We start from the raw sequence: 14,267 nt of genomic DNA on the forward strand, positions 1-14,267 counted from the left end.
CAAAATGCCCCATGTGAACAAACGTTCAACGTATTTCTGTAATGTACTAATTTGTGTAACTTTTTCTCAGTCCAAGTTGTTTCTATTGATATAGTCGTCATGTGAAAAAGTAAAGGCACCTCCCGTAAAGTCGTTTTTTGCATTCTTATATATTTTTTTTAACATATGCAGAAATATCAGTATTTGATCTTCATTTAAAGGGAATCTGTCACCAGTGACCTCCCTATCCAGCTGTTCGCATAGACCAGGGGTCAGCAACCTTTCGTCACTCCAGCTGTGGTGAAACTACAACTCCCAGCATGCTCCATTTACTTTCTACTGGATTTCTGAGAACAGCCAAGCAAGTGTGCATGCTGGGAGTCGTAGTTTCACCACAGCTGGAGAGCCAAAGCTAGCAGTGGTTCACCTGGTTGAAACACTGTCCTTCTTTTGTTGATCCGAGGCTATGAAATATGCAAATTAGGCATTTGGTGCAATGAGGGCATCATTGTTGCACCCAAGCTCTGCTCATTTCTGGGGCCAACCCTTCCCTGGCGGCTTTACGACTGTCTTGACTGTCACTCAAAGCCACAGAAAGGAGAGGAGCTTGGCTGCAACAAGGGCAATGCTGATGCCCTCATTGCACCAAAGGCCTAATTTGCATATTAAGAAAAAGTATCATAATTCGGGAACGGAGCCTCGGATCAACAAAAGAAAAATAGTGCTTTAATCAGGTGAACCACATCTATGTGCTATGCAAACTGTTGGATAGAGACGACGCTGGTGACAGATTTCCATTAAACAGTATAGAAAGATAAATGTGATATAAAATACAATAAATTGACGGGAATGTTCTAGGAAATAAATTAGAAATAAAGTACACCTGTACTACCCGATGTCGGCTCTTGTGATAGAAACAACCTCTACCAGGCATGGGAGACCTTTAGGCTTACAAGGTCCATGTGACCCCACATATCCTCCGATCGCTTCCAATCTCATAAGGAGGTTTTTCTAATCGATTCTGAATGTGTATATAAAATATATGAATCAGTTTGACCCCCACTGATGGCATATCCTAGTGACAATGTCTGTAAATGATTCAATCCTCTAAAGACAATGGTTCATATACTTGCACATAGGCACGTTTTATTTGATTGTTAACAAACGATAGCTGGAGACAAGAATGGACAGACACCGAATGGTAGGCATTTGAAAGAGAACAGAAAAACGGAAAACCACATCAAATGAGGGGAAAAAAGCGGCTCGGTTAATGAAGATAAAAGAATAACACAGCCAACTGTACTGGTTTTTCCATGCTAAAGCATATAGAATGGCAGCAGGTCTAAACAAATGCTGTATCTTCAGGATATCTTGAATGATCCAGGATCTACTACGTTTGAGGCACTGGCAGGAGGTGAAAGCTGGTGATACATTCAATCAGCCAACTTGAGGGGGCAAACCAAACTTTCCCTTGGCGCACCCTGCCCGGGATGAATTTGGAAGACTTATCATAAATGATGTATTGGGTACAGAATCTCTGGTCAGAATCGGCATCCGCATGGTATGCTACGGTGTTGATAGTTTGGGTCACATCACTATCCGGTTTTGGTTGGCGAATTAGGATTTGGCCGCCAGCAGCTTTGACCAGTTCAATTAGGTCTTCCTTTCTGTGTTCTTTGAAACATCCAAGGAAGTAAAAATGACATCCGTCCAACAGGCTTGGCAGCTAAGTAAGAAACAACATAAACCAAAGATGTAATGAAATCACTTGGACACCTACTGAGAGGAGAATCCATGGGCAGTGGGGAACACTGAACCGTGGTGCTGTGCTAAGAAATGAGGGTGCTTGGGGTTGGCTATGCTAAAGCCCGTAGATTTATGAAATTGGCCATCCCCTTTAAGTCTGCTTCTAAAGATAGCCACATTTGGATGAGGGCCTTCAACCCGCCATTCTGTTTAATCACTTGCCAACCGTGGCACGACTTTCTACGTCGCGGCGGTAGGCTCTTATCTGTAACCCGATGTATAAAAGAGTCGGGTTACATTGCGATCTGCTGGCGGCCCGGGCTGCCGCAGATCGCTGTGGCCACGCTGTCACAGGGAGGTGTGCCGTGGCCAGCTAGTGCGGTCAGGCAGTAATACACACTTGAAGCACTCTGCTACAAGCGTGTATTACATTGCAGAAGTTGAAAGCCGTTAGGGAGCGCTTTTTCTTATGTAAGAGCGCCACCTGCTGGCTTTAAAATTTTCCCCAAGATGAATAGCATACAAAAAGTCCCTTTTGAAGGGGCTTGTAGCATTTGGGCGCTGTACAAGATTTTTCTGGCAGTACGGTGCTATAGAACCAGCAATAGAAAAATAGGCCGCCAAAATCCAAAATGCGCTCCAGTCAAGTCTTGCGGCGGGCCCAGCCAGTGGATAAATTACATAAATAGCAACCATTTTCAGGGTACAAGCGTACGGGAATGGTTTCAGAAATGTTTTGTCTTGAAACAGTTTGCAATAGTTAGAAGAAAAAAAATTATTAATTTTTTTCCAGAATTTTCACCGGGATTTTGTGGATAGAGATGAGGACATGGGTTGCTAGATGGCCGCTAGCACATCCACAATACTTTGTCCACATAGCTCTGTGTGCTTTTATTGAGTAAAAAAAAACGATTTGATACATATGCAAATGAACCTGAGATGAGTCCTGTCCCTGACTCATCTCACGTACAGGACTCATCTCAGGTCATTTGCATATGTATCAAATCGTTTTTTTTACACCATAAAAGCACACAGAGCTATGGGGACTGGGTATTGCGGATGTGCTAGCAGCCATCTAGCAACCCATGTCCTCAGCTCTATACACAAAATCCCGGTGAAAAGTTCCCTTTAAATATATATTTTTAATATTATATTCATCATCTAATGGAACAAAAGAAAGGTCTAAGGTGTCCCGAGAAAAATAACATCAAATACATGTAGGCTGGCTCACAAATTCATCAGTTATTTGCAGTTAGATAGACGCATTGCTACAACTGAAAAACTGGCCTGGTAAGGAAGGGGAATAAACACTCCGATAATTAAGTGGTTAATCAGACATGCCCGGATTGGTTTAATTTACTACAGTTTGGACAAACACTTAGCACATGGAATGTTGTTGTTTTTCTAATATAGGGCAACCCCAAGCATCCCTAACACAGCATATGGACAGGGGGTTCTCCAACTCAAAAATGTACCTACACTTATAGGAAATTTGAAGAGCAGCCCTGAGAGCAAGGAATTGTGCAAGGTCTTAAAGGGCATCAGTCAGCAGATTTGTACCTATGACACTGGCTGACCTGTTACATGTGCACTTGGCCGCTGAAGGCATCTGTGTTGGTCCCATGTTCATATGTGTCCGCATTGCTGAGAAAAATGATGTTTTAATGTATGCAAATGAGCCTTTAGGAGCAACGGGGGCGTTGCCGTTACACCTAGGGGCTCTGCTCTCTCAACGCCCTCTGCACTTTGATTGACAGTGCCAGACATGATTACGTTTACACTGCCTGGTCCTGTCAAAGTGGAGAGGACGCGGCAGTTGTAGAGAGAGCAGAGCCTCTAGGTGTAACAGTAACGCCCCTGTTGCTCCTTGAGGATCATTTGCATATATTAAAAGTTCATTTTTCTAATCAATGCAGGCTCATATGAACATGGGACCAACAAAGACGCCTTCAGCTGCCGAGCGCACATGTAACCGGTCAGCCAGCTCCATGGGGACAAATCTGCTGACAGATGCCCTTTAACTCTGTAATGGTTAGCAGGGACCACATGTAAATTAAGGAAGTTCAGAAGTTCTTATTTTATTGTTATATGTCTGACTGCCATGTAAGTTACAGGCGGTCATTATGGCATACCCAACTATGCTCTAACAACATGAATTAGGAAAATATAGCCCTGGGGTCCTTCAATCAATCCTGAATTGCCTTCCTAAATAAAGAGATGAACACAAATGATATCACACAGTTGACCTGTGATGTGATCAAAGGGTTAGGGTCTCCGCTATCTTCACTGTACACTGATCTCATTAGTCCGCAGTCACGCTTCCATGATCACTCCTGGTGTATTACTGTGCAGTTGTGCCCATATGATCTCAGTACCGCAATAGTAATACAGAAGCCAGCAGAAACACACTCGACTTACAGAAAAGATTACATTTCCCCTCTCAAGTAAGAGTTTCTGATTTTAGAGACGTGGATGAGACTAAAAATTTACCATCTGTTCTCTGTTGAGCCGAGCTCGGCGAGGCCCGCCGGCTACTTCATGAAGTTCTTCTGCCTCTCGTCTCTTTGTCTCCAGGCATGTCTTTACCCCTGAAACACAAGAGGCACAGATTATGAATCATGCAATGTTCTTACAAAATGCAAATACAGGAGTATACGGGTGAAACTCGAAAAATTAGAATATCGTGCAAAGTTCATTTATTTCAGTAATGCAACTTAAAAGGTGAAACTAATACATGAGACTCATTACATGGAAAGCGAGATATTTCAAGCCTTTATTTGTTATCATTTGGATGATTATGGCTTACAGCTTATGAAACCCCAAAGTCTCAATTTTGAGGTCCCCTTTGCTCAGGGGGTACGGATTAATTAGCTGACTAGAGTGTGACACTTTGAGCCTAGAATATTGAACCTTTTCACAAAATTCTAATTTGAAGCTGCATTAATGCAATTCCTTTTAAGTTGCATTACTGAAATAAATGGACTTTTGCACGATATTCTAATTTTTAGAGTTTCACCTGTATACGCCAGTGTCTGGGCATGCCACATATACCAAACAATGAGATCAGGATTCAACGCACACACCGAGCGTGAACTGGGATACTGTGTGCTGAAAACCTACAAGTGATTAAAACACAGCATTGTACTCAGCTAATGTGTTGGCTTTAAGCATTTTGCATAAATATACGGGTAGTTAATGGTTCTCTACTGGGCTCCATTTAGAGGTACGGAGTCTCCAAAGTCATTAAAACTTAGCAGTATATCCTGAAGTAATTGAGATCCCCACAGTCAGAGCGCTCATTTGAGAAGCTGACTGCACTGTGAACATTTAGCTAGCTGTTACTGGATAGACAAGTATGATCCTGCTCTAGTGTAAGTACTATCTCAGGTAACATGAATCTATAAAACTGCCTAATACACAATCAGTGGAAATACTAATGAACAGAGACTGGCGAGATGCTGCATTCTTAAAGGGGTTCTCACACGATAGACCTTGTATTAGGAGGTGTAAATGCCACACTTTGTTCACTTAGCAATCTACAAGTGTGAAACCTATTTTATTGCAATGTAGCTTCTGTACACTTAAAGACTATTTTTAGGTTTGTATTCTACTCATTTTAGGCTAAAACTAATTTTTTCATAAGGTCTTTATGAAAAATTTTCAGTCGTTTTTGAGTTACAGGGTTTAAAAAAATCAGTCTGTTTGCAGAGTTTCACTTCTCATTCCCGTCAGCTGACGGCTCATGTGAAGTCTTATCTCTGGATCTCCTGACCTCATAAAACATTTAAAATAGGTTAACTCTTATGAAACTGATAATAATGAGGTCAGGAGATCAGAGATAAGAGCTACATGTGAGCTGTCAGATGAAGGGACTGAGAAGTGATATAGGGTTAAAAATCTGTTTGTTTGAACAGCATCTCAAAAATGGTTAAAAATTGTTAATAAAGACCAATTGAAAAAATGATTTTTAGCCCAAAATGAGTAAAATGCAATCATAAAGAATATGGCCCCGAAGGGGACCATAGCCTTTAAACAGAAGCGCTAAAAGGAGTTGATTCAAAAACATCTGTATGCTTCCTTAGAGTATATGAACATCATAGAGGAGAACCCCCAACTGAGAAGAACCCCCACGTAGGAGCAGTCACCATATTACGGGAGCTTCTACTGGCACAACTGCTGATTTCTGGGGATTGCAGAGGCCGTCATCTTTTAAAAGGGGTTGTCCGGGTTCAGAGCTGATGCCAGACATACCCATAATTTCACCCAGGCAGCCCCCCTGATGTTAGCATCGGAGCATTTCATGCTCGGATGCTCTCCCTTGCCCTGCGCTGGATCGCACAGGACAAGGGATCTTCCGCCCAGCAGTGTGTTCGGTGACGTCACCGGCTCTGATGGGCGGGCTTTATCGCTGCCCTAGCCGTTTTACAGGCTAGGGCAGCGCTAAAGCCCGCCCATCAGTGCCGGTGACGTCACCGGGCTCACTGCTGGGCGGAAGCCTCCGTCTGGCAGCCCTAAGGAGAGCCCGGTTCGTCACCTGAACTCCAGAAAATGCCTTTGTCCTGCTCGATTCAGCACAGGGCAAAAAAGAGCATCGGAGCATTTACTGCTCCGATGCTCTTGTCAGGGGGGCTGCCTGGGTGAAAATGCGGATATGTCCATGTTCAGCTCTGAAACCCGGACAACCCCTTTAAGAAAAGGTTGTCTTTGCCATACCGGCCTAGTAGGACCCACTAGGTCACTAATTGATTTGGCTGCCTGGTGGTCTGGGTTTAGGCCTCATTCAGATGACCGTATTTTTGGTCCACATCCAATCTGCATTTTTTGTGTATTGGTGTGGACTCATTCATTTCAATGACGGCCCCCCACCCCAATATGACATAGTGAAAGTCACAATGATGCTAGAAGATGCAAACGGCAATTGGGTAATTGTATGTCTAGAAATACACTGCACATCATACCAGACGCTACTTCACAATTAGTCTCACTGGGGTGTAGGACTTCAGACTTACAAGCACATCGGAGGATCCAGCATCCAGATAATGTTCCCATCATGCACTTCATGGTACGTAGCATAGGTTCTTCTCCAACTATAACGTGAGTAACTAATAATCAAGGAGACAAGCAACAGTTTTAGGATTATGTAAAACTAATCTTTTCTGGACCTGCTACTGAAGGATAGGGTTCCATGCTCACCACATTACATTACTACTTTCTCAAATCTAAAACCGAATACTGCCAATGTACAGGACAAAGCAAAATTTTTTTTTTACTTCAAGTAAAATGAGGAATGATCTTCTGCTACTATAACACATGCCGGGCACCTACCTGAGCTGCTGTAGTTGGTACAAATTTCTGCCTTGAATAATGACACAAGCTTGTTGAGATCAGTTCTCTGAGAAGTAGACAAACCGCTTGCTAAAATGATGAGGGATCCTTCTCTGCACTGGGCTACCTTTGGCTGTGAAGTAGAGAACGTGAAAATACACCATTATAATCACATGGTTTCCTGTAAGATAACCACCAATCCAAAAAAAAATCATGGTCAAAACGACAAAAAAAAACAAACAAACACATTAGCGCATCATTTATAGCAGGAGCTCCCGACTCCCCATGACTGGTTGTGTTGGGGAAGAGAACGATCTGGTAAATAGATTTTTTTGCCCAATCATATTGTTCTCCTTGGAGATAATCCATGGCGTCTGGCAGTGACTTTCGCCTCTCTGGTGCCTCTCTCCCACTTTGGCACCAGAGTTTTTTCATTTCATAGCGCCCCTCCTGCCAAATGGAGCCATGCTTCAGCTGCTCTGTGCATAGAAACTGCAGAAAAACAGCTTCCCATGCTTCGATCTCCTGATCAGCTGGGGTCCCAGAGGTTAGACCCTCTCTCATCATAAAGTGACTGAAGATCCGTGGAGTATGGCATCACTTCCTAAAGCAGAACTCTCATTTTATAAGGTTAAAGGGGTTACCCAGGAAATGATAATGATGACCTATCCTCAGGATATTATTACATCGGTGGGTGTCCGAGTCCCAGAAGCCCCATCAATCAGCTGTTTCAGGAAGCCTGCGGTGCTCACCAGAGCTCTGGAGAGTGTGGCGGGCTCCCGGAAGCTCACCTAGTTCAGGGCCGTAAATCGTATAGTGGTTGTGCATGGTATTGCAGCTCAGCCCCAAAGACTTGAAAGGGGCTGAGCTGCAACTAGACCATGTGACCGATGTACGGTGAGGTCAGGTGGCCACATGTCTCAGAGTGCCCAGCCTCTTCTAACAGCTGATCGGCAGGGGTCCTGGGAGTAGGACCCCCGCTGATCTGATATTGATGACCTATCCTGAGGATAGCAATAAACTAAATGTAGAAGCAGCACCACTCGGTCCTTGTTGATGTATACTTGTAGATGCAACAGCCTCACCAGTGGCCCTGGATCCAATGGCCAGAATATATGGATAAATGCAGACGTGTCAGCAGCATCTCACATCATCGTCTTTTATTGGGACTTCAAAGCAACAATATACAAAGCAGCAACGTTTCGGCTGATATACAGCCTTTGTCAAGCCTGTTCACATTGTGTTACATCCATATATTTATAGTAAAAACAAGTGCGTCACCCCATCCAGATCATCCAATTGTAGGCAATGGCAAAATCTGACCAATAAATGTGCACATTTTTCAAGCCCCTCTTTAGCCTAATATACCTCCATGCCTCACCTGAGTCAGTCAATCACACCACAAGACCATACACTCACTACCTGACGTCAGACATCGCTGTATACCGTATGTGGATCATCACGTCCATTAAGGCGTTCAGCGTCCCTCTCAACCACGTCACCGTCTATGTTACCTACGTTGTGTCAGTGGGTCTGCCTCTCAGCATCATACCGCTCCTGTTGACGTCATCGGGCCGCGCCAAGCGCTCCCGGCTACATAACCACAACGCCGACGCGCAACCATCTGGCCTCACAGAGGGCGGCCCACGGTTGCCACGGCAACCCACGACGCCATCGGCGGCATCTAGATTACTACAACTGCCCCATACACATAAACTTGGATCAGCATCCTATGTATAACATTCCACACTCAATAGTATAGATTGTAGGACAGCAGCAGACTCAGATCAGTATGATCAGGGAACCCGATATGTGTCCCAATATCAAGAGGCACTATATATATCAAAATCTCAAGAGGCAATGTCTACATTCATTTGCACATAGATTACCTATGTCTTAATTCTGTACCACTAAAAGAACTTGCGGGCATAATCATCTGCTCAGCCGTCCCAGCAGGACAGAATTACCATATACCCCCCCCCCTCAGATGATCATGGATGGGGAAAAGGCCACTGTATGTAAAAACAATCATAGAGTTGTACACCCATAAAGACAATACCTAACAATATCTCAATCAGTTGTGGAAACATTGAACTCAATGTTTAATCCAGAAGGTTGAAGTGACTTCAGAGTATGTATCCATTTAAGTTCTTCTTTCCTCAGAATCTTATTCTTATCACCTCCCCTTCTGAGATACCCTACACCAACTATTGCCCGAAAACGTAGTTGATTTATAGTGTCCACACTCAAGCCTTTCCTTATTGTACTCCTATGTTTATTAATCCGCTCTCTTAATTACATAGTTGTCTCCCCAGCATAAATAAGACTGCATGGGCACTGTATCATAAAAGACGTCTCTAGATCTACACGTATAATATCCCTTCAACTTGTATATTCTACCACTGTATGGATGTGGGAAGCAGCATGAGAGACAAGGAAAATTCCCACATTTTGGGGGGGGCCAGGAGTAGTTGTCTATCTAGATCTTTCCCTCCAACATCTGCCTTCACAACTCGATCAGGAATATTCGGGCCCCTTTTGTATGCCGTCATGGGAGGCAATTCAAATTCCTTGATAGTTGGCCGACCTCTATGTAGGATCTGCCATTCTTCTTGTTTTCACCATAAATAGATGGATGTAACACAATGTGAATAGGCTTGACAAAGGCTGTATATCAGCCGAAATGTTGCTGCTTTGTATATTGTTGCTTTGAAGTCCCAATAAAAGACGATGATGTGAGATGCTGCTGACACCGTCTGCATTTATCTATCCTGAGGATAGGTCATCAATATTAATTACCAAGACCTACTGCTAGGATATGCCATCACATGATGATCGGTGCGGGTCAGACCTGTAGGACCACACCACCGGTGTAACGCTGCATCCTGTCCATTGTTTTCCCTGACAGTGGAGCGGTGAAGGGAACTGCAGTGCAGACTTTTTCCAAGTGTGTGGTGCTCCTCGCCTCCCAAAGGTCTGACTACCATCAAGTGACGGCATATCCTGGCGACGGGCCATGACTTTATAGAACGGGAAAAAGCCCCTTTAAGAGCATACATTTCATTCACCACCAAGCGGCAACCCTTTCGTAATGGTTTGTTTTTAGAATTAAAAAGGTCAAATAGCATCAAATGATGAACTACTAGATGTACAATGACACCGCAACCTGTTGTACTTGCAGATTTCACGACTTACCGCAGGGCCCGGACTGTGCAGCTTCTTGTCTGTCCGCGTTTGCAGCAAAGCCGACTTGATCGCCTCGGTTTCGGCATAGTCTACAGGCTGCAGACCGAATATATTACTGGTAAAACAAGCACAGATGGGTTTTAAGTAAATACAATATGTGACTAGACTCCTAACTAGGTACATTAGCGAGAATCAAGTTTTATTTCCCGTGTCTTGTTTCTCTGTAGATTGGACTTTCAACACACACACAAAAACATAAGCCTTGGAATTGCAGGCAAGACAGATGGACCGCAGGCGGACAAGCTGCTGCATGAAAGACAGAAGCCAACGTCTCTCTCCTATCACACCAATGTCTTCTGTTTTCTGGTGATACATGAACCAAGCAGCCTTAGGAAACCCTCCTGCCCACATCCAAGCAGACGGCTCAAGTTTCCATTTCACAGTGCAAATCTCACAACGTAAAGTCTTGTATTCTCTCTTCCAAAAGGTTCCGTCACGGTCAAGCCCTAGAAAATCCAGTATTTTAGGTTATTTACTTTTCACCGTCTATTCCTTATTAGACTACAACTACATCAAGAATCCAGAAACCACAAAAAGGACATCTTTCCTTAGGCTGGCGACCCGCTGTCCTGGGTGTCGCTCCACTCTCCCTGTGTGCATTGGGACTGGTGCTCAGTGAATTTCCTTTCAGCACTGTGAGAGTTAAGCCTCATTCACACATCAGTGTTCGGTCAGTGTTTTTGAGCCAGAACCAGGTGCGGGTCTAACCACAGAACAGGTTAAGATCTTTCCCTTAGGCTCCATTCACACGTCCGTGGTGTGTTGCGGACCCGCAAATTGCGGATTCGCAACACACCCGCCCGGCACCCCTATAGAAATGCCTATTCTTGTCCGCAAGCTGCGGACAAGAATAGGACACGTTCTATCTTTTGCGGAGCTGCGGACCCGAAGATTGGGGCCGCACTCCGCAAATGCGGATAGCACACTGTGTGCTGTCCGCATCCATTCCGTCCCAATAGAAAATGAATGGGTCCGCACCCGTTCCGCAAAATTGCGGAACGGATGCGGACGTGTGAATGGAGCCTTATACCTTATGTCTGTGGAGGCTCCAATCCTGGTTTTCGCTCACAATCACTGATGGAAATCACTGAATAAACACTGATGTGTGAATGAGGCATTAATCCTTTCCTCTGCCTCCCTGACCAGCTGCTAAATACGGTGCTGATCAGTTTTCCTATTTAGCTGAGCTGTGGTTTCACCTCCTTGCCTCGTCTGCGCCCGCCACAACGACTGTGCCCATGCATTGGGGACCGCAATTTGCGGTCCACAATGCACAGAACGGGCGGCACATGTTTGTGTGCATGAGCCCTTAGACATTGTGCACCTAACAACTGGATTTATTTACCTGGTGTATCCAAGCCAGCAGCAAACAAAGGAACTTTTGGATCAGCTCTTTCTGGGACACCCTGATTAATTTTGCACTAATAGAAGTCCCCGGTTCTCTTGCATTAATAATGTGCTGGAAGCTGGCACTTTACAAATGCTCCAGATTAACGGATAATTGGTTCAGCCTCAGCGCGGCATCCGGGGAGTTCCAGCCCATTAAATACTGTCACGCTGCTCTGTTCTGGCATGCATCAAAGGGGCAGGTATTTGGTCCTTCATAAAGCCAGCAACGTTCTTAGGTACAATTTACGGTCTAGGCTGGGTGAAAAAAATGTATCCTATACATACATTATATATGGCAATTTTTGTTCATGCATCCTATAGTCTGCAGTCAGGGTGGTCCACTTTTCATAAGAAAAATAATGTTAAAAATATATTTTCTAAACCTGAGGGTGTGTTAGGGTCAAGTGCGTCTTAGGCCCCTTTCACACGAGCAAGTTTTCGGTACAGGTGCAATGTGTGAATTGAGCGCATTGCACCCGCACTGAATCCTGACCCATTCATTTCTATGGGTCTGTGCACCTGAGCTTTGTTTTTTTTACACATCATTTCTTCGTTAAGTGAAAATCGCAGCATGTTCTATATTCTGCGCTTTTCACATAGCCCTGGCCCCATAGAAGTGAATGGGGCTTCTGTCAAAAACACATTGCATCCGGCTGTAAAGTCTTTTTCACTTATGGTTACTAGGAGATGTTGTTTGTAATTCTTCAGTTTTATTACGTGTAAGTGAAAAAGGCATCAAAACTCATTGCACCTGTGCGAAAAAAAACTAAAACACACTGAAAGCAATCGCAGACAAAGCTGACTGCACTTGCGTGCAAAACCCATCAGGTTTTCCTGAACAGATCCGGATACAATTCGTAGCCTTAAAGTCCAAAAAATATGGTACACACAGACTTCACAATACTTCCGAAGGTGTCCTATCTGACACAAATAAGCAGCATATCCTTTAATTCTTGTAAGCTGAGGGGCGCCCGCTGTTTTTGGAACCTTATATGTTAATTTAGAGTATCGGTACAGGGAGGAGGACAGCTGGGCTTCTCAATGGGTGTCTCCCTGCCTGTAGCGCGGTCTAATTGCATCGGAGAGCGTCATAGCCAGGAAGAAAAAAACGTCCCCCTCGGTTGTGACGGAGCGGGAGGGGTATTTATAATAAAAAAATAAATTTTAAAAAAGCATACTAGTTTCTAACATATAAACCCATGAAAGGTCCTCTTTAATATCATGGCAGATCAGTGTGCCTGCAGAAACTCACTACTCTGGAGACGTTTAGGTGTTGGTGAGAGGTACGGTGTGACGGATAAAGAACTGAATCGCAGGCCCTTAGATATGAAGTGCTTGATGCAAAGCTCCAATTTGTGTGGAATAAGTAAATCCCGACACACACCTACCAGAATTTCATATCCTTAGTGAAAAGTGGAGAATGGAAACAGCTTTTGCTAATACTGGTCCTGCTGGGCATGAAAAGCAGGCAGGACAGTCCATTTCAGCTGAAGTGTTTATGAACAACTGTGAAATTGCAAAATGTGCAGATCTAATTTGTCAATGACTTGGCTGGCTGTGCCTAGGCCAGGAGGAGGCGCAGGAACTGGAGACTGTACACGAAGAAAAGCCGCTATAAAAATATAAATTAGTTCTGTGCAGAAGATTAACTTAAGGGAAAAAAATTAACTAGACCAGCGGGGCAATTAATAGGTCCAATGGTCCAGATCACATTTTCCATTTGCAGTTTGCTATCTTGCCTACACAGGGGGAATGCTCTGAAAGGAGGGGAGAGCAGCGAGGCTGTGGAATCTCAGAGATTTCAGACTTGGCACCTGAAGAGGACACCTCCCCGTCTCTTATGTGAAGATCTACACACAAAACATATCTAGACATACTTTTCATTAAGAAAGCCAAAGCAATTTCAGAAGACTAACGTTAGAGAATGCCATTAAGCGCTTAATTGAAACCTGCCGCAGAACAGATTTTATGCTGTCGGATTTACCTAATTGTTTAAAGACATCCGCACTCTCCTGATGATGATCCTGAGGTTATGATTTTGCTTGCTTTTTTATGCATTGCTTTGTGTCACACCCAGTATTATAAGTGGTATGAATAAAAGCTTTCGGGTGACCCCCCCCCACCCCCACCCCTTTCAGGTGACCCTCCATCAGCATCCATGTTATGGACAAGACCATGGGTGGACAGCACAAAAGACCTGGCCAACAAGAGGGCATCTATTATAAAATATAGAAAATGGTGCAGAATAAAAAATAAAAAAAGGCTATATTAGTAAGTGCCATATAGTTATCTTACAAATACACTGGTTAACAGTAACCAGAATGTGGCCAACCCTTTTAAGGGCCACCTTCACTCAAATCCAAAGCTTGATAACAAGGTATATGGATGAGGAGGGGGAACAGCCAGAATGAATAAAATAAATAAGATGCAGAAGAAATGATGGTACTCACCAATCCCCCGCTGCGCCTGATGCTTCTGGGTCCCCGGCCCATCTGTACTCTATTGTTTTTCTCAACACACAGGAAGTCACTGCTCAGCCAATCCCATGCTGAGGTGGATCACCGCTACAGCCAGTAATTGGA

The 14,267-nt window shown here is 44.1% G+C and overlaps 1 protein-coding gene across 2 annotated transcripts in view; it reads right to left on the reverse strand.

Annotated features, from left to right (window-relative positions):
- Window positions 1-1,115: 1,115 nt before the first annotated feature.
- The window catches only part of BARD1 (BRCA1 associated RING domain 1), a 55,589-nt gene continuing 42,437 nt past the window's right edge, over window positions 1,116-14,267 (reverse strand). For both annotated transcript variants that reach the window (XM_040441182.1, XM_040441183.1), the window contains exons 7-11: window positions 10,246-10,351; window positions 7,051-7,183; window positions 6,735-6,827; window positions 4,216-4,313; window positions 1,116-1,705 (exon numbers count right to left, since the gene is read on the reverse strand). In XM_040441182.1, coding sequence (XP_040297116.1) covers window positions 1,370-1,705; window positions 4,216-4,313; window positions 6,735-6,827; window positions 7,051-7,183; window positions 10,246-10,351 — 766 coding nt within the window. In that variant the 3' untranslated portion in view covers window positions 1,116-1,369. The remainder of the gene's footprint in view (window positions 1,706-4,215; window positions 4,314-6,734; window positions 6,828-7,050; window positions 7,184-10,245; window positions 10,352-14,267) is intronic.

The sequence above is a fragment of the Bufo bufo genome, chromosome 7, assembly GCF_905171765.1.
Source record: "Bufo bufo chromosome 7, aBufBuf1.1, whole genome shotgun sequence".
Lineage (NCBI taxonomy): Eukaryota > Metazoa > Chordata > Amphibia > Anura > Bufonidae > Bufo > Bufo bufo.